At 39.0% G+C, this 20,396-nt stretch overlaps 1 protein-coding gene across 1 annotated transcript; it reads left to right on the forward strand.

Moving 5' to 3' along the window:
* Positions 1-1,274: 1,274 nt before the first annotated feature.
* On the forward strand, positions 1,275-19,177 carry LOC137293892 (polypeptide N-acetylgalactosaminyltransferase 16-like). Its single transcript, XM_067824686.1, has 15 exons — positions 1,275-1,530; positions 6,381-6,535; positions 6,857-6,958; positions 7,889-7,956; positions 10,231-10,296; positions 11,527-11,648; positions 12,329-12,416; positions 12,791-12,869; positions 13,936-14,039; positions 14,325-14,451; positions 14,685-14,777; positions 15,793-15,876; positions 16,233-16,359; positions 17,059-17,175; positions 17,830-19,177. The coding sequence occupies exons 1-15, from the start codon at positions 1,423-1,425 to the stop codon at positions 18,007-18,009; spliced, it is 1,620 nt and encodes a 539-aa protein (XP_067680787.1). The 5' UTR covers positions 1,275-1,422; the 3' UTR covers positions 18,010-19,177.
* Positions 19,178-20,396: the final 1,219 nt, after the last annotated feature.

Genomic DNA, 20,396 nt, shown 5'->3' on the forward strand with positions numbered 1-20,396 from the left:
ATATCAAATACAGAGGCACGTAAAAGCAAACAGGTATTTCTAAGCCTGCCAACTTAAATGAGACAGGCCCATTTTAACAAGTATATATGGATTTCATCTATTTCTTTCAGTTTCGCGTACCTGATTACACTCTAAGATCCAAACAGGTGTATACAGAGTGGACTGTAGGGAATGTTTATTAAATGATCATTGAAACTCGTGACAACGGATGAAAATGAACTGTGCAGTGAAGTATGGCAGTGATGTTTGTCACCTGATATGATGAGAGTGAGTGCGTGTGGTTTTACGCCGTCCTTAGTATCACGATTCCTGGAGCATCACGATCAGGTACATCCCAGAGACATTCTTCCTATTGCTTTGCTGCTAAACTTGGGAGAGTGAGTGAGTTTGATTTTACGCCACGTTTAGCAATATTCCAGCAATATCACGGAGGGGGACACCAGAAATGGGCTTCACACATTGTACCCATGCGGGGAATCGAACCCGGGTTTTCAGCGTGACGAGCGATCGCTTTAACCACTAAACTACCCCACCGCCACCGTTTGGCCAGTGTATGTCTTACGAATGCAAAGAAAACAGGGTGGGGACCCCCTGGCATATTGTCAGTTGAAAGTATTGCCACAACAATGTGCACGTGTATGTGCTTGTGTGTGTGTGTGTGTGCGTGCGCGCTTGTGTGTGTGTGTGTGTGTGTGTGTGTGTGTGTGTGTGTGTGTGTGTGTGTGTGTGTGTGTGTGTGTGTGTGTGTGTGTGTGTGTGTGTGTGTGTGTGTGTGTGTGTGTGTGTGTGTGTGTGTGTGGTTGGGCCCTTATGTTTTAAGAGGGCGAAGTTCAGTTCTTGAACAATAGCACTTCTATGTAGAAATCTTTTAAATATTATTACACAATACGGATTTCCCGCCTTTGTGTTTTAACAGCTAACGCTTAAACAAGTAGGAGAGAATTTACTGTTGTCTGGTTCAGCATGCAAGAGGTAACTTCGTGATGTGTAATTTGTGGATTGCTCACACACATCCTTACTTCCACCTGTGAAGAACTGCTAGCCATCATTTTGCAAGGTACTATATCTCAGAAAAGCATACATGTACACACGTGCTATTTGCCAGCACGGAATAACCACTTTCACATTATCCGTTAAACGGCAACTGTTAGCATTAACCAGAGACCGTATAATCTGCATTAACACATCCCATTTATTGAAGTAATGCGAGCGAGTTGAACTGTTGAAGAAATGGTTCCGTTATTAACACTGACGGAGAGGTCACGTGACTTTAACCGCGAATGGTTTGACAGCTGGTGAAATACGATATCATACCACGACAACACCGAACCGAAGTTGGAAGAAAAGTTTCAGTGGCGATGTTGGAGTGAGAAGTGAGTGGTCTCAGACGATGACGACGACAACGTCTGAGATTCCATCGTGATGAGACGCAAGAACCGTCTGCTGGTCGTGGTTCTGTGGCTGTGCGCCACGGTGGGGGTGATGTACGTGTACAGAGGAGTCATCATCCGCTGGCTCAATGGGTCCAACGTGAGTGAGGTTTTCATGGTTGCTGGGACTTAGTGGGGCGGGGGAGTGGCTACCCTGATGCCTACAAGCCTTTGTTATTTCAGTTCATATAGAGAATTCCGTGATAAGGGGCACGGTCCACGTGTACAGGATATGACAACCTCATTACTCATGCTGAACAACCCTGGGCTATGGTATTGATGTACAACACGTGGGTTTGTATACAATACATATTGCAATAATCAATGTTGCTATTGAGGCATTTCCAGGCAGCGTACATAGATAAACTCTAGATCTTCTCTTATGTTCTATTTATATCAAAAGTTAATGTTTAACAAACTGCTGCTCGTAAAGTCGTAAAGAAAGGGAAACTGAAGTTCAAATTATTTTCTTGTTTAGTCTTTTAGAATTGGTTTTGTGTGTGGGGGGGGGGGGCGGGGGGGGGGTACCACGGGTGAAGAACTGTTAAAGGTAGGAAAGAATTTGAAAAGTGTGACCATTATTATTACAGGTTGTATAAAACTGTTAGACATTGTCATGTCACAAAGACCTATCTGTTATTATGACCTAAGGTGTAACATATGAGACTTCATTGGAACACATGGCACAGGATTGTTACACACGGTTATAACACACTGTGCAGAGTTGTTATACACTACACAATTGTTTTACATTGATATAACTCATGATACGTAAGTATTACATGTACATTAATCTAACACATGGTACATGTTTGGTATACATGATTATAAGATGGCACAGAAGTGTTACACATAACTATGACACATGGTACAATTTTTACATTATTATAACACATGGTACCGAATTGTTTTACATTACTGAAACACATGGTAGAGAATTGTTCTACATTACTATAGCACATGGTAGAGAATTGTTTTACTTTACTATAACATATGATACAGAATTGTGTTACATTACAATAACACATGGTGCAGAATTGTTTGACATTACGATAACACATGGTAGAGAATTGTATTACATTACTTTAACACATGGTACAGAATTATTTCTCATTAATATAACACATGCTATAGAATTATTTCACATTATTATAACACATGTCACATATATAGTTGTTTTACATCACTGTAATATATGGCACAGAAGTGCTTTACATACTATAACACATGGTACATGATTATTATTTGTGATTATAAAACATGGTACAGCAAGTGTTACATATTACTGTAACACATGGTACAGAGTTGCTATGCATTATTATAACACATGTACAGAATTGTTACATATTATGATAGCACATGGTACAGAATTATCATACATTATTGTAACACATGATACAGATGAGGTTCCGCAGAGGCATATAGAAATGGGTATTCAAGATATGTTTTCTTGAAAATGGTACAGAACTTGTAGACACTGATACACAGAATTAACAGGTATATATCATCCTAGCACAAGGGGTAATATAACAATTGGTACAGAAGTGAAGCACTATGTCTAAAAATATTGCTCATATGATATGAAACTAACATGACCTATGGTACAGACATAATGTGAACTGATTTGAATTGTAATGCCTGAGTTTTGTTTCAGCACATGAGTAGGACAGGCCACAGTGCTCCTTGAAAGTATGACTAATGTTGTATTATCTGTCATCTTTCAAACTCAACAGATTATTTAAAGCTAAATGAGTTTATGTTATGCTTGAATTGGCCCATCCAGCTGTTACAATTAGTCATTCTCTGAGAGATATTGTTTGTTTAGTTTCACACATTAAGTGCTTTTCTGACAGTGTAGAGGCACATAAACAATTCAATATTGTTGCTATACTCAACAGATAATAGTGAATCATTTACTTAGACTCCTTGTAGAGTCTGCATTATTTACCCATGACTCTCAGCAGAGTCCATTCACACCATTCACACATGACTGTATACATGCATATACTCTTCAAAAAAGGTAGGGGAACTGTACTTTCAATGTACGATTGTCAAAATTTGGAGATAAATGGGACTGAATCAGTGTTGATACAATAATAATGGATGTTGTGAGCATGCATCACTACGTGGATTTCATTCAAAGCTAAGCTGTCCGTTCAGTTCTCCCCCTTGTTAGGTGACTGGAGTATGACATGAAAAGTTCAGGTTGACAATTTTCAGTCAGTAGTGTGTGATTTGACCCTGAAAACCCTGACTATGCTCAAATGCAAGAAAAGTATCGGAAAAAATGGTCTACAGTCATTTATCGACCTGCCTCAAAAACATTCATAATGACACCCCATGCACATGTATCAGGCTCTCACGTTGTGCACGTGCTTCCCATGTATTGTGTTTGCATGTGGTGATAACAGGAAATGATGTTGAATACACTAGATGAATGTCATTGTAATGTTCCATAATGGGTTTTCTTTCTACCAGACTTCAGAGTTCAGGTACCCCTACTTTTTTGGAAGAGTATACATGTATATCATTCACACATGTCGGCAGATATTTGTACATCATTCACACATGGCTGCAGATATCGTTCACACATGACTGCAGATATATGGGCAGTCAAGTCTCGTTAATCCTACTTCGTCTGTTGCACAGCATCCTTTGGGATTAACAAGGATGTCGGATTATCAAATGAGACGAAATTACCTTTATTCAATTTGTTACCAACAAAAGCATCAGATAAAGCCAATCATCGGATAAACAGAAGTCAGATTAACAAGATTTGACTGTATATCCTTTACACATGACTGCAGATATGTGTATATCATTACATATGTCAGCAGATATATGTATATCATTCACACATGACTGCAGATATATAGATATCATTCACACATGACTGCAGATGTATGTATATCATTCACACGTCAGCAGATATATGTATATCATTCACACATGACTGCAGATATATAGATATCATTCACACATGTCAGCAGATATATGTATATCATCCACACATGACTGCAGATATATAGATATCATTCACACATGACTGCAGATGTATGTATATCATTCACACATGTCAGCAGATGTATGTATATCATTCACACATGACTGCAGATATATAGATATCATTCACACGTCAGCAGATATATGTATATCATTCACACATGACTGCAGATGTATGTATATCATTCACACATGACTGCAGATATATAGATATCATTCACACATGACTGCAGATATGTGTATATGATTTACATATGACTGTCTGCAAAGACTTTTGTTTCCCTTTCCAGAATTGCATTATGAAACACAAACCATATGTAAAACATCACATACCTTTTTGGAAATGGGTCATCAACATGACTTATAGGAAGCATGTTTATGGTGTTTTTACAGCTCTGTCACCTTTTAACACTCTACAGTCAGATTGATCATCTCATCAGAAAGGCATCAACTGTGTTAACTTTCATGCAACAGTTGAGAAGATCAGCTGCTTGACACCACAGTTCATATAAACATAACAGATGAGCAATGAAAGAGTAAATCAATCATCGCTGATGTAGATCCCCAAGAGCAACAGTTAGCTCCATCTGGTGACAGGTGCATCATTCAGCTCGACATAGTATTATCTATATTTATATACACACAATGCCTCCTTTGTACTGCTGATTTTTTTGTTGAGCTTTGATGGGAGTTGAATGTTGTTCTAGTGTTGGTATGCTCTGGCAACAGAATCACTCCATATGCATGGGAAATATGGAGAAAAAGGGCTTGTTGTAAGAGGGTTTTGTTAAAGAAGAGGTTTGTCAAGGGAGAGACTTGTCATATGATGGTCTGGATATTGTAGTATGAGAGTCTTGTAATAGGAGGTCTAATACAAGGGGTTTGTTATAGAACGGATTGACAGGGGAGACACTTGTTATATAAAAGCCTGGATACTGTTCTATGAGTCTTACAAGAGGAAGGTTTGATATGAGGTTTATGTTATAGAAGGGTTTATCAAGGGAGAGACCAGTTATATAAGGGTCTGGATATTGTTACATGAGTCTTGTAATAGAAGGGTTTTGTTATAGAAGGGTTTGTCTGGGAAGAGACTTGTATAAAGGCCTGGATATTGGTATATGAGAGTCTAGTAACACAATGTCATGTAATATAAGGTTTGCTAAAGGAAGGATTCAAGATAGGAGGATAGGCTTGTAACAGAAGGAACTTATTGAAAGGATTCATTTTTGAAAGACTGCATATAATAGGGTTTAATTATAGGAGGAGCCCATTTCTGGTGTCCCCTGCTATGATTTTGCTGGAACATTGCTAAAGGCAATGTAAACATGTGTTGTATTAGCTATGTAACAGTCACATGTGTGTACCCTGTGTTGTACTGGCCATGTAACAGTCACGTGTGTATTATGTGTTGTATTAGCTATGTAACAGTCCCATGTGTGTATCATGTGTTGTATGAGCTATGTAACAGTCACATGTGTGTACCCTGTGTTGTATTAGACATGTAACAGTCACATGTGTGTATCATGTGTTGTATTGCCCATGTAACAGTCCCATGTGTGTACGTTTTATGACAATAAATTAAGATTCTACAGTCCCATCTGTGTATCATGTGTGTTATTAGCTATGTAACAGTCACATGTGTGTACCGTGTGTTGTATTAGCCATGTAACAGTCACGATTGTATTATGTGTTGTATGAGCTATGTAACAGTCACATGTGTGTACCGTGTGTTGTATTGGTCATGTAACAGTCCCATGTGTGTACCCTGTGTTGTATTGGCCATGTAACAGTCACGTGTGTATTATGTGTTGTATTAGCTATGTAACAGTCACATGTGTGTATCCTGTGTTGTATTGCCCATGTAACAGTCCCATGTGTGTACGTTTTGTGACAATAAATTAAGATTCTAAAGCGTTATATCTGTATCTGTGTGCATTATTTCCACAGACATACTTTGACCCAAAGTCACTCAGCTACAAAAGCTACATTGGCACCATTGATGTAGAAGACCTGAAGATGCCACTACAGAAACACGCCTTCAACATTGTGACGAGTAACAGCATCCCTCCCGACCGTGACATCCCAGACGTGAGATACAGTCAGTAAGTAGTGAGTGAGTGAGTTGAATTTTACGCCGCACTCAGCAATATTCCAGCTATATGGCAGCAGTCTGTAAATATTCGAGTCTGGACCAGACAATCCAGTGATCAACAACATGAACATCGATCTGCGCAATAGGGAACTGATGACATGTCAACCAAGTCAGTATAGTCGCCTCGTACAAGTCGCCAAGCATAGTCGCCAGTCAGTAAGTAGCAGACAAAGACAGGTCACAGATTGTAAAGGTATGTCTGATTGATACAGGACTCTGAGAGTGTTGCCCTCTTACAGTCTGTGTGTATGTTTTGTTGGGTTTTTTTCAGATGTAAAAAGACTGACTATTCCTTCAAAAAATTACCAAAGACTAGTATCATCATCACCTTCCATAACGAGGCACGGTCAGCATTGCTGAGGACAGTTATCAGGTATGTAGTGAGTGAGTGAGTGCGGTTTTACGCCACTTAGCAATATTCCAGCAATATCACAGAAATGGGCTTCATACATTGTACCCAAGTTGGAAATCAAACCCAGGTCCTCAGGTGATGAGCAATCGCTTTAACCACCAGGCTGCCCCACTGCCCATATCAGGCACGCATTCTCAGCAATGTGGTGTGGATACTGGTCTCAATCAAGAGCAGTTTAGTTTGTGTCTTTGAGAAGACCTTTGCACTTTACCTCTTATATTTTCATTGTTGTGACATCATACAGATTTGTCCCTCCAAAAAATGTGAAAAAGAATTTGGAAATTGTTTTGCTGTGACAAGTCAGTGCATACTGGTGACAACAAGCTGATCATCCTTTTGCTAGTTCATTAATTTCCAAAAAATGTATGCATTCTATTATCACAGAAACTTCAGTCACGAAGAAAGTATCAGCTATTTTTGCTTAGAAGCATCTGACATCTGATCAAAATCTCGCTAGGCACATCATGTCTCATGAAGATACAACTCTGTGTGAAGTTTTTCCTGAAAGATTCTTGCAATGACTTGTAGTTATGGATAAAAACCCAGCTTAAGTTCTACCAACAATAAGAGTAAAGCCAAAAAACTCAAAGGCTGCCCCATCAAATGCAAATGTTATAGCTGAAGTGTTGTGGGAGGCCAAAGCTGTCAGGATAGACTATTGATGATGTCATAAGGTCATGGAAGCTGTGGAGAGCAAAGTGGACAACCAGGAGAAGAACTTGAGTTAAAACCCACTCACAATCATTAGAAAAAAACACAAATGTCATGTAAAAATGGAGTGTCTTCAGGTCAAGAATTCTTGAGTGAAGCCCATAAAATCTATGCACGCTGGTATTGACTGAAAGAAAAACAAATAAAATAACTGGCTGATTTTCTGTTTGACTGTTGCAGTGTGTTGACTCGAACACCATTGTACCTGGTGGAAGATATTATACTAGTAGATGACTTCAGTGATGATCGTAAGTACACTCCACCTCTCACAGTGAGCTAGGCAGGTTTCCATGACACTTGTAAGCTTGGGACCGGTATAAATATTACATCATGTCCTTGTCAGTTAGTTCAGGTGAAACAACAGTGCAATACAAATCGCAGACGAAACATCACACTTGCACAATAATGTACCTTGAAATGGTATTTCCTATTTTAAGTCATTGTTTATAATAAAATAGCTGTTTGAATGTTCTTGTAAGTCTGACAGAAGAAATGGCAAGCAGCCCTCATGTTTTCTCCCAGTTTACAGATGATTGGGTCATTCAGTAGTACAGCTTCATAGCATACAGTGATTCGAAGAACTGCATTTAATATATCATGCTGCCTTAGTATGAATTTCTAATATATCATCAAAATAGTGATGGTAATCATACATATATATGCCTAGATATAATTATTATACACCACCCATCAAAAGTTCAATCTCACTTATTGCACTCACTATATTTTATCTATATATATATATATATGGTTACACTGAAAATTTATTCTCCTTTGGGAAACAGTGATGAATTCACAGATGAACTGTACGAGGATCATGCATCAAATTTGCTAAAAAGCATGTGCAAATATTGTGCATATAGCAACTGCGTAACAACTGTAATTTTTTGTTAAGTATTTGCCAATTTTTGAGTTTCATCATTTACTGAACTCATAGCGATAATCTTTTCACCATTATGAATTTGTTTCACAATACATAAGTTCATGTATAAACAGTGCCTTTAGACGGTATGAAATATTTTAGTTTTAATGTAATTTAGACAGTTGACTGAAGTGAGTAGCTACATTTACACTAGTGAGTCTAAACTTTTGATGGATAGTTTATTTATTTGGAATAGAATGGAAAGCACATAATAGCACATAACAGTTACATTTGTTTGAACAGACAATACTCTCTACCAGTGATTACGTTGAAGAACTGTAGCCAGAATAAATGGCTAGTACTGTTATCACTTAAAGGTCACATGCAAATCAAAAAACAAACATAATCAAAACGCAATTATCACTTATTTATGACATATAGTATACATTGCTGCTTGTGAAAAAAACAAATAAACAAAATTGTTCATTTGCTGATACGCTGAGGGCATATTGTGTGTACAGAAAGATGATCTGTTTGATGAGCATTTCATAAGTATGGCAAGTCACAAGAAAGTAAGATTCTTTATGGATAACAACTTCTTTTATTGTACTTGATGCATCGTTTCAGTATGGATTCATATACCGTTGCCTAACATACACACTAGAAGAAGTTGTTATCCATAAAGAATGTATATAGAGATGTTGGGTTTTGTAAATACATGTTCTCTGAAATTGCGTTTGATCAAATCAAAAATCATCCCAGTACAGATGGTGAACTACTGGAAACTGTCATTCGTCAAAGTACAAAGCAGGACTTAAAACTGACAAGAGTTTGCACTAGTTTCCGTCAGAGCCAGTCAACTGAAAAAAATGGATGTAGTTTCTTTGCAACCCACAGACATTAAAAAGACATGTCATGTCTACAAGTATCCCACCTGCCTAATTACATAATGTGGCAGAGACAGGACTCGGGGTGCACGAGTCATAAATCAATGTATTTTGTTTATGGCGTATACTCTGAGAGGTGTTAAGTTCAAATTGCATGTTGTCAATGACTGAAGCTGTGTATTGCATATTGTCTTTGGGAGACAGGCAGTCAGACATATAGGGGTTAATAAACCAGACATTGAGCTTTTTCTGTGACAGTGGCTGCATAGCACAATCAACAACTTTTTATGAAAGTGTAGATTATTTCCTTGATTGTGTACACAACCATGATTAGACTACTGCTCACAACCTCATACTCTGGGCATGCATACTGTTTCACGCTCCGCGAACCTATTCACTGCGCATGCGTTATGAGCGCAGCGCAGCTGTTGAAACCACTTTTTCCCCCAGCGCTGGGGGAAATTTAGTGAATCGTTTGAAGACTGATTTCGAGGGCTTTTTTATATCGAGTTTTTTCGTCAACTTTATAGGTTTAATTGGCATTTTTGACGATCTGTTTCAATAAGTGCATACCGAAAGTTACGAGAATCTGCAAAGTTGTGTTTTACGTTGTATGTGATCTTTAAATGATATATGTGTACACAATTCCAAGTATGATGTGATTATTATGTTTGTTAGTGAAAGCAATTTCTTGGATGATTAATTCTTTCACTGAACTGAAAAAAGGAGCAAGATAATTTGTGTGTTTTTTCATGAGAACATTTTGCTTTCAGCTGATGACGGTCAGCTCCTTTCTGTGATTCCCAAAGTCAAACTGATCCGTAACGCTCAGCGAGAAGGTAAGATATACAGGTGTAACAGTAAGTGGGGAAATATCAGGTCTTATACTACAGCAGATGTAGTAGGAAGCAAAGATTATTGATGGACGATATTTCTTTTATCTAACACATGCAGGCAATGTGTCTTTCAGGCACTCTGTATCCCCAGGGTTAATAATGGAGGGAATTCTCACTATAAAACCCACCAGGCATTTAATCAGGTCCCTGTCATTATTTGGGTCACAGTGTTAAATCATGAAACTACGAAAGCATCCTCGAAAATCTCCAGGGTATTCATTTCGATAAATCTCCACTATACTCTGTATGTATTTACAGCTTGATGATTTTATTACCTCCCTTTGCTGGCTTTTAATCCAATCAGGTGTCTTCGCTGGGAAGTTGAGCATACCCATCACAACTCACTTTCGCTTCCTAAATTATGTAACCGATTAAACCTGGCAACACAGTTGATGCACAGGTACTCTGAAAGAGGTAGAATGAGTGCTTGCATGTATATATTTTTTTAAAGTTTCAGACCTGTCAGAGTGTATGATTTCGCCCAAAATCTGAGTCGCTCTGCGAACAAACCTTCACAGCTGCAACCGCTTTCTTTGTTGACACTGGCAAACTCACTGATAATGGCAGCATAACTGAGAATTTGAAACCATCGGAGGGAGGTAATAGAATTATCAGATTGTAGATGGAGTGGAGATTTATGGCAACGTATACCCTGGATTTTATTAAGGATGGTCTGGCAGCTGAGATTGTATTTTCATTAAAGGTTCGGTCTGATTATTGTCTGGAGAGTTTTGTGTATGTTATGGAGATTGACCTCAATTTGACAAATCCTCTGAACATGGAAAGGAAACAATGTCAGACATTTAAACAATATTTTTTCCTATATTATGTATATTGAGGCATGTGCACACTATAGGTTCCTATTGATGCAATAGAAGATTTAGAAGTGTTGCTTGTTTGACCCATGTCCATTCATAATAGAAAACTGAAATCATGTGTCATCTGAATGTAGAGCAGTCTTATAAATGTTACATGGTTGTCTCTGGCTAAATTTTTAATTTTTTAACACCCTGTAGAATTTTTACAAGAAATGTGATGAAAACATGATGGATTGTGGTGGCAGTAATTTGATTTGGATATTGAGTTTGCAGCTAGTTTAGGATTCTTAAAGTTGAAATCACATGGAAAGATCTCAGTGTTTTCTCATGAATTAAAACAATCTCCCTGTGTCAGGTTTGATCAGGTCTCGAGTCATCGGTGCTGACACAGCAAACGGTCCCATCCTGACGTTCCTGGATTCTCACTGTGAGGTGAACAAGGAATGGCTACAGCCCTTACTACAGAGACTAGTGGATGTAAGTCAGACCAGTGATGGGGGAAGTAGTTCCCCTTTAGTCATTCACATGAGTTTAGCCAATGCTGATCAAACTGTGATGTGACAGAGCTGTGTGGCATACAGTTTCTCAAGGCATATGTATCTTGGCCTTTAAAGATTGTATCAGATATCCCCATCTGTTGCTCTGTGTGTAGTATACTGCCTGTTGTCTTGCAATGAATTGGGCAAAATACTTCATTCTTTTTGGTAGGTAAGAGGTTTCATACCATAAGTAACAATCACTGACAGCAAGGCTATTCCTGTCACCATCAGTGGGCAGAAATTATAAACACAACTAAAGGATGCACACTGTAGCACTGCAGCACATGTAATATGCAATGTATGCAGTACATTGTGGAAGCAGAACAATACCAGTTGTCATGTGGACATGGTAGTGAGCAGTAAAGAATCTACCACAAGTTTGGATTCCCACTGTTTGCCTTCAAACACCTGTGTATATGTGTATAAAGTATAATTATTTAAAACATCATGTATGATTACCCACACCAAGATTCTCTTTTTAGGCAATGGCATGCTAAAGATGTGTTGAATTGTTCAGTATGTACAATTCCAAGTGAAATATTGCGCCTTCAGATCTACAGGTTCTGTGAATGGGAAACACAATGGATGTTCTCAGTGTCTTGTGTCTTCATGTTTCAGGCTCCATACAGTGTAGTGAGTCCCGTGATAGACGTGATTGACATAGAGAGTTTCCAGTACAAGGCTGTGCCTGACATACTAAGGGGAGGTAAGTAGAAATGTCAGTAGAGACCAAGAACGATGCACTGTCAATAAGAACTACAAGGACCCGTGAAGATCCGATTTAGAATTGGTCTTCAGTAACCCATATTTGTCATGAGAGGCAACTAATGGGATCCAGTGGTCAGACTCACTGACATGGTTGAAACATATCATCGTATCCCAACTGCTTAGAAGGAAGCTCATGATATTGATCACTGGATGGTCCTGTCCAGATTCAATTATGCACACACAGCCTCCATATAACTGCAGTATTGCTGAGTGCTAGATGGTACAGTTTTTGTTTATCAGAGTGTTGTACTGTCAAATATAGAGTCAAAGTGTTATGTAGAAAGTTTTATCGTTTCCATTGTGTATCTTCAGGTTTTGACTGGAGCATGCACTTCAAGTGGGAAGACCAGCCTTTGTCCACGGTGGGGAAGAGGAAGACGGACCCAGTCAAGTAAGTTACCATGTTTACTCTGCGCTGCTTGAATGATACTGTCATTGAGGTGAGATAAGCACTGTGTGAGTAGAGTCGTATCATGATTTGAAGTGCCTCATGGGTGTAACTGTACTTTGCTTGTAAATACATTGGCAGGTCCAAGAGGGTGTTCAGGGTGTTCGAAGCCCCCTTTCAAAATTTCTGGATCCACCTATGAATTATGTGATTGTTTGACACAGGAAACAAGAACAAAGATGATGATCTACAAAGTTGCTACTGTTACAGTCCAACAAGTACATCATCTTTTAATAAAACTATCGCAATGTTCTGCTTCAACATCGAAATGACATTTGGTTGAACTTTAAGGCTGAAACAAAATTGAAATGTTTATGTTGAAAACATTGTTGAAACAGTATTGAAAGATCTGTCTTTGTTGGCTATTGGTTGCATATACATAAGGAGATACAGATGCAATCAAGTGCAATCAACAATCATACTCAGGGAAAGTCTGTGACACAACCCTAAATGTGTCTATCGTCTCCTGTAAATCCATCATTTGGCAGAGTTTAGTGATTAAGCATATCCCACAAAGTGTCTCCTGATGTGGAGTAGCTAACATTCATTCTGAATACACCAAATTCCCAATCTGTGTCTTAACACACCATGTTGTTTACAAGTTAGAGGCTGTATTATCTCCCTTGGTCCATGACAGATGTCTCTCTCCTCGTCCTATCAATGAGCTACAAAGAGAAAGAAAAAATCTTGTTAATGTCTAAACGATATCCATGATGATGAATTGGCCAGGGTTAAAAAATAAATATATATTCACCTCACAGTAAGTAAGATGGTGTGTATGCATGCTATATACAACATCAAGGTGTAGAAAGATACGGGTCCAATTCTCATTTTCTTCAATCCTGTTGTACAGGACATCTGTAGCATTATTTATCCTAATTATGTAAATCTTTACACCATTATGGTTTGATAAACATATCCATTCCAATGTATTTGTTTCATAGAAGAATGCTGGATATTTTATTTTAATTTCATGATGTACAGTATTGTGATGATGCATGTACTGTAGGACTCCCATCATTGCTGGAGGAATATTCAGTGTCAGGAAGCAATGGTTCAATAACCTTGGCAAGTACGACACCAAGATGGACATCTGGGGAGGAGAGAACTTTGGTGAGTTGTCCATTAGAGATTCCAGAGTTTCTGTCTATTAGGTTGAAACAATGCTTCTTGTTTGTCTCTTCTGAAGATGGAATGTTAATCTGCACTTCACTGAAGACTTTGATCAGGTCATGAGGTTAACAACAGTGGAAGATATACAAAATTTGAGAGTTACAGACTACAGTCTGTCATCCTTCATTAAGTGAAATCTGCACACAAATATGAAAACAACGAATATGCAACATGGTGCTCTGTTCGGAACTTTCTAATCTGACGATTGTTGACACCATTTTTCAGAGTTGTCATTCCGCGTGTGGATGTGTGGTGGACAGCTTGAGATCATCCCTTGCAGTCGAGTCGGACATGTGTTCCGCAAACGCCACCCCTACTCCTTCCCTGAGGGAAACTCGAACACATACATGAAGTAAGGCTCTAACACATGCATGAAGTAAGGCTCTAACACATACATGAAGTAAGGCTCTAACACATACATTGAGTGAGGCCCTAACACATTGTATTCAAATGTGACATTGTGCTCACATCACACAGCTGTAACATAACACACCCACACCCACCTGTTTTTTGCACATAACAATGTATTTGGATGACTGCATTCTCTAATGACGCTTCCCTCTCATGACACTGCTGTCACTGTAGGAATACACGAAGGACAGCGGAGGTGTGGATGGATGATTACAAGCGATTCTACTACGCTGCTCGACCGTCATCACGTATGCAGGCATACGGAGAGTAAGTAGTCTAGCCCTGCTAGTGTTCCACCTTGGCCCTCAGCCAGCACACAACAATCAGCCAGCAGTATCAAGGCCTCAGGAGTTTTGTATAGGTGCCCCTTTGCCATGAAGTCACGCCTTGATAATGTCTTCTGATGCCAAGGATTTCAATTTGGTTTTTACTCTGAAAGAGCATGTAATAGTGGAGTAGCCTAGTGGTTAAGGTGCTCGTCATGCGAAAGACCTGATTTCAATTCCCTACATGGGTACAATGTGTGAAGCAAATTTCTGGTATCCACAGTAGTGATATTGCTGGAATATTGCTGAAAGTGGTGTTAAATTAAACTTGCTCACTCACTTTTACTATGTGTGTAGAGTCCCTGAATGGTAAAGATGTTAAAGTTGCTGCATATCTTAGGTCTCTTGTACACATCTACATTTTGCTTTTGTTGTGTTTCTTTATTTGTCAGAACCTTCGTGAGCTTAAGTGGCTTACCTTCAACTACGTCCAACATGTCATGACATGACTGCTATACGTTACTGTAGATAAGCCGATCTCATGGATAAGCCAGGGTCCTAATTTGACCTGTAAAATCTGTATCAAAATGGTATGTCACTTGCATAGGCTGACCTACCAACGTACGGCCATCTTCTCATCATGGTCAGTCATCAGAAATATAGCATCAACAAATCTGGTTTAGATTATACAAGTAAATCTTGTGGTTACACAATAAAAAAATCTTATCTCATAATAAAACATGTTCTCTGTATATCAGGACTTGCGTTTGCAATCTAGTTTATTAAGTTTACTCAAAATGTCTTTTAGAATGTGTATATAAGTCCTGTGAAGTTGTGTGTACATCCATTGTCGGCACTGTTCACAGCAATCACAATTATATTGTGTCTGCTCATACCTCCAAATGAAGTGTAGTGGACAGAAACTGACGAGAAGATGAGTTGATTGATAAGCTGTTTGAGATAAGGTGACATCTGAAGATTTAGGAGTGGATGATATGAACCATGCATCTGTTTAGTGTGCAAGAAAGACGTGCTCTACGACAGCGGCTCAAGTGTCAGACATTTCGATGGTACCTGGACAATGTTTATCCGGAACTAAAGTGAGTGAAGTCATTTTCAGATCTTTAATGTATCTTATTATATTTTTGTTAGCCTAAATTCATCTACTCGCAGTACACATCTGAAATGTCTTATTGGACAGTGTTGCTCCCCTTAACCATGTCAGGATCTGTTTGTAATAGGTACATGTCTTAGATTAGTCCTAATTATAACCTGTTCTCTGTTGATCCCAGCCCTGTGTTGTCTTCCTCAGTTAGCTGACTTGTTGAGATATGAATGAAAAATGGTACAAGGTTGAATCAAGGCAATCATTCACTAACTTACACGCTTAATGCATCTGTACTGAAGCCAGATCCCAGAATTTCCTGCTGTTCATCTGACTTAGTGTCATCTGCAGATTGCCAGTGAATGATGAGTTTGCCTATGGCCAGATCTACCAGGACAATCAGTGTCTGGACATCATCCCCGGCCAACTCCCAGTCCTAATCAAGCTCCGTCCGTGTGTGGAATCAAAAGACTCACAGGCAAGTGAGACTCACAAGTAGCATGTCAATCTTCTTGTGTTTCACTACTCCCAGTCTCTCCTTGCTGTCTGGAAATGTGTATGTTGTTCAGAATGTTTGAGTGTTATCATGGCACAGTAGGTCTAGGTATCAAGTCTTGTCTCTATTCTTGGTACCTGTATGTGGATTATCTGACAGATTAGGTTCTAGGTTCTTTCCTCTCACTCTCTCTCTCTCTCTCTCACACACACACACAGAGAGAGAGAGAGAGATTAGGGTCTTGATAGATTAGGTTACAGCACCATGTATGGGTGTAAGACATTATTATCTACAGGTATACTAGGTGTTGCAAGATCATTGCTGACTTTCACATGAGGTATTTATTTCTGTAGTCAGTCTGTGCAAATTCATCTTTTCCAGTCGAGTTATGAACTGGTGTTTTTTGGTAGTTTGGGATTTCTATTTTGGTGCCTTTCCTTGACAACAAGTTTGAAGCTGGTGGTAGTCATTCTTTCCAGAACAGTAGTTTAAAACCTTGCCACTTTGAGGGTGTCCAAGAACCTAGTGGTTTAAATCAACAGTACCACTCTATATCAACACTACTGAGGTACGTCAAACCGTACTTTTAACATGGTCAGAACTATTCATGAAGAGTATTTTGCCATTGCGGGGAATACTGTCTTTGTCTTCTTGTCTGATGTTAGTGTGTTGTTGCACCAGGAGTGGTCATGGCGCAGGAAAGGAGTCATCGTCAGTAATGGCATGTGTCTCACAGCAGGCATCCAGGAGACGCACTCCTACCTTGTTGTCCAGTTCTGTAACTATGGCGATAATCAGGTGAGACCATTAACTGTGTAATTATAGTAACTCCTGTTTATCTCTGTCACTAGATCTGTATTTGCTTCTCTGCTGTGAATATCTGGGTTAGAACTGGTCTTCAGCCATGCTTGTCAAAAGAGGTGATTAATAAAATCAAGTGGTCAAACCTGCTGAGTTGATAGATACATGTCATCCCACCCATATACGGATCTAGAGGGGACTACAGGGGTGCGCACACAGACACCCCTTTCTCAAAAAGGTGTATCCTGCTCTGTTCCCATATTTGTAGGATCTATACACATGACATCAATCACAGCATCATTTTACTGGAATATTGCTGAATGTGGACTGACAAAGAACGGGGTTAGAACTCTCCTTCAGCGACCCCTGCTTGTTGTAAGAGGTAACTAACAGTTGTGTAGATCAGTGCTCATGCTGTTGATCACTGTATTGTCTGGTCCAGACTAGATTGTTTACAGACTGCTGCCATATGGCTGGAATATTGCTGAGTGTTTCGTAAAGCAACAAAAAGAGTAAGAGTGTTTGGTGTGAAACATGTAGCCTATGTACTGTGTATATTCCCCTGTAGTACAAATCATAATAAGGATTGTACCTTTCATATCTTCCAAGATTATATTGTCTTAAACACATCTGGTATTGATTTTTGGGCAGCGTTGGTACCGCCATAAGAACCACATCATCCATCAGGCCTCCAGCTTGTGTGTAGACAGTCACAAGTCAGAGACGGGATTGGTTCTGTCCGAGTGCGAGGATTACCTTTCTTCACAGCAGTGGAAGATCACTGTGGAGAACCCAGCGAGCCAAGAAAAGGAATATCTGGATGACTTATAACATACACGGGATGTTATAGGACATACCTGGATGACTTATAACATACACGGGATGCTGTAGGATGTGTCAGGATGACTAACAGCAAACATGGGATGCTGTAGGATGTGTCAGGATGACTTACAACATACATGGGATGCTATAGGACATACCTGGATGACTTATAACATACACGGGATGCTGTAGGATGTGTCAGGATGACTAACAGCAAACATGGGATGCTGTAGGATGTGTCAGGATGACTTACAACATACATGGGATGCTGTAGGATGTGTCAGGATGACTTACAACATACATGGGATGCTATAGGATGTATCAGGATGACTTACAACATACATGGGATGTTGTAGGAGGTAGCAGAATGACTTATAACATACATGGGATGCTGTAGGATGTGTCAGAATGACTTATAACATACATGGGATGCTATAGGATGTATCAAGATGACTTACATCATACATGGGATGCTGTAGGATGTATCAGGATGACTTGATGCTACAGGGTATATCACCACCGTGTATGTAACACATATTGTTTGTGGATTGTGTGGTATAAGAGAGCCTTAGAACAAGATGTGCAGAACTGGAGATGAATGTTTGTTGTTGAAAATGAAACATTTCACAGAGAGGATGCCAGTTTGGAAGTTGATTCCCAGTACTTTGTGCTGGTCACTTAATGGATCAAGTGGTCAAACTCTGTGGTCAGACGGAGTGAGTCAAGATACTGCAGTGGTCCAGACTGGTGTTCATTATATCAATCACTGGATTGTCTGATCCAGGTACTGTTTTAAGTCCACTAGAATATTGTTTATTGTGATGTAAAACACAATGTGTGCATGCTCACACACACAGTGAGAGAGGAAGAGTCAGCATTGATTTATATATCTGATGATTGTACTCTTTCACTTACTAGATGGTGATGGGTCACCCTCGTGCTTGTCACACCTGGGTTCGATTCCCGACATGCGTACAGTGTGTAAGCCGTAATGTTGCTAAAATATTGATTTAAGTGGCTAAATACCCAACTCACTTGTTCTAATGCAGGTAAAACTGCAGATAACAATTGCTGTCTCAAACATTAGGTAGACACTCAAAGAAAGTCTGTTGTCATGGAATACATATTTTCTCAAAAATATAGTTATTTTAAAAGTATTAAAAATTCTTACCTGTTACTGTGTTGGGTTTTACTCCAGTCTTTGGTTATTATGTGAGCTTTGTTACCATTTTATCTACAGTATCAATGTGACGGCTTGTAGCCAAGGATTAAAGAATCTTGTAGCAAGTCAACACACTGTACATTCAACACACAGCTGGGAGATTTAATGACAGCATTGTTGAAGGTACACATGTGATAAAACTCATTTATCACCTACTAAAGGCTGTTGTCTCAGATGAGGTGTCAAGAAGTGTAGGTAACAATGATCCTTGAGTAGGCAATAAAAGCTGTTGTGTGGACAAACTGTCTCATTGCCTTCAGGCAAATTTATTGTCATACTGTCCTTTTCACTAAAACAAATAGGAGGAAAATCCTTTTTTTTATATTCAATAATATATTTTGTAAGCAATACCTTGTTACATTTGATAACTTAATATTACAATCCATTTCATATATAGATATTTTACGGTCTAAGTAAATTAGCCTCAGTACTTTTCGTTACACTCCACTACTAACAAAACCTTATGGGAGGTTGCGTCAGGTAACCTTTGAGATTGACCAATCAGAACACAGCTTACCAAATCGCGAAAGTGGACATTCGCACATACCTTTTGACCTTTTACCTCGAAAAGCTCTGTACCCAAACGATTCCGAATGCTATTTAGCGTAGGCTCGCTTCCGGGTGATACACACGGCACACATTACAACTATGACAACAGTGAATAAACATTCGCTGAAAATAGTGTTTTGGGCAATATTCAAGATGTTATCTTGGGGAAATATTAGCTAATGGTAACCATGTCAACAGAAACCCTAAAGCCTTTATACTGCAGGTCAAATAACTGTGTTATATGCAGATTTTTGTTTGTGGAGAAATCTGTATCAGTGACTTGAATATTTTGGAAGTTCCCCTCATCACTAAGTAGTAGCTGTTGTCAGATTGGTTAAATCTGTTTCACCATCTCGTGTTTGATTGGATGGTCATAGGTTGCTCAAAGGTTACCTGACGCAAACTTCTACTAGTGTTTGTTAGACTCAGTGGTGGAGTGTAACAAATAACACTGAGACTAAGTTTACTTAGACCGTGATATTTTATTGTTTACATTGTCTAATAATGGACACATTTTAATCAAGGTATATGCTTAGGTTTTGCATATATTTGTGACCCGTGAAGATCAGGGTTAGAAATGATCTTCAACAACCCATGCTTGTCAAAGGCGGTAACTTGTCAGTTA

This window comes from Haliotis asinina, chromosome 8 (genome assembly GCF_037392515.1).
Source record: "Haliotis asinina isolate JCU_RB_2024 chromosome 8, JCU_Hal_asi_v2, whole genome shotgun sequence".
In the NCBI taxonomy this organism is placed as follows: Eukaryota; Metazoa; Mollusca; class Gastropoda; order Lepetellida; family Haliotidae; genus Haliotis; species Haliotis asinina.

Excerpts from the sequence above, each read along its gene's own strand:
- LOC137293892 (XM_067824686.1), top strand. The coding sequence starts at position 1,423 with ATGAGACGCAAGAACCGTCTGCTGGTCGTGGTTCTGTGGCTGTGCGCC. Across the intron at positions 11,649-12,328 it reads TACTACAGAGACTAGTGGAT|GCTCCATACAGTGTAGTGAG; the intron begins GTAAGTCAGACC and ends TTCATGTTTCAG. Across the intron at positions 12,417-12,790 it reads GCCTGACATACTAAGGGGAG|GTTTTGACTGGAGCATGCAC; the intron begins GTAAGTAGAAAT and ends GTGTATCTTCAG.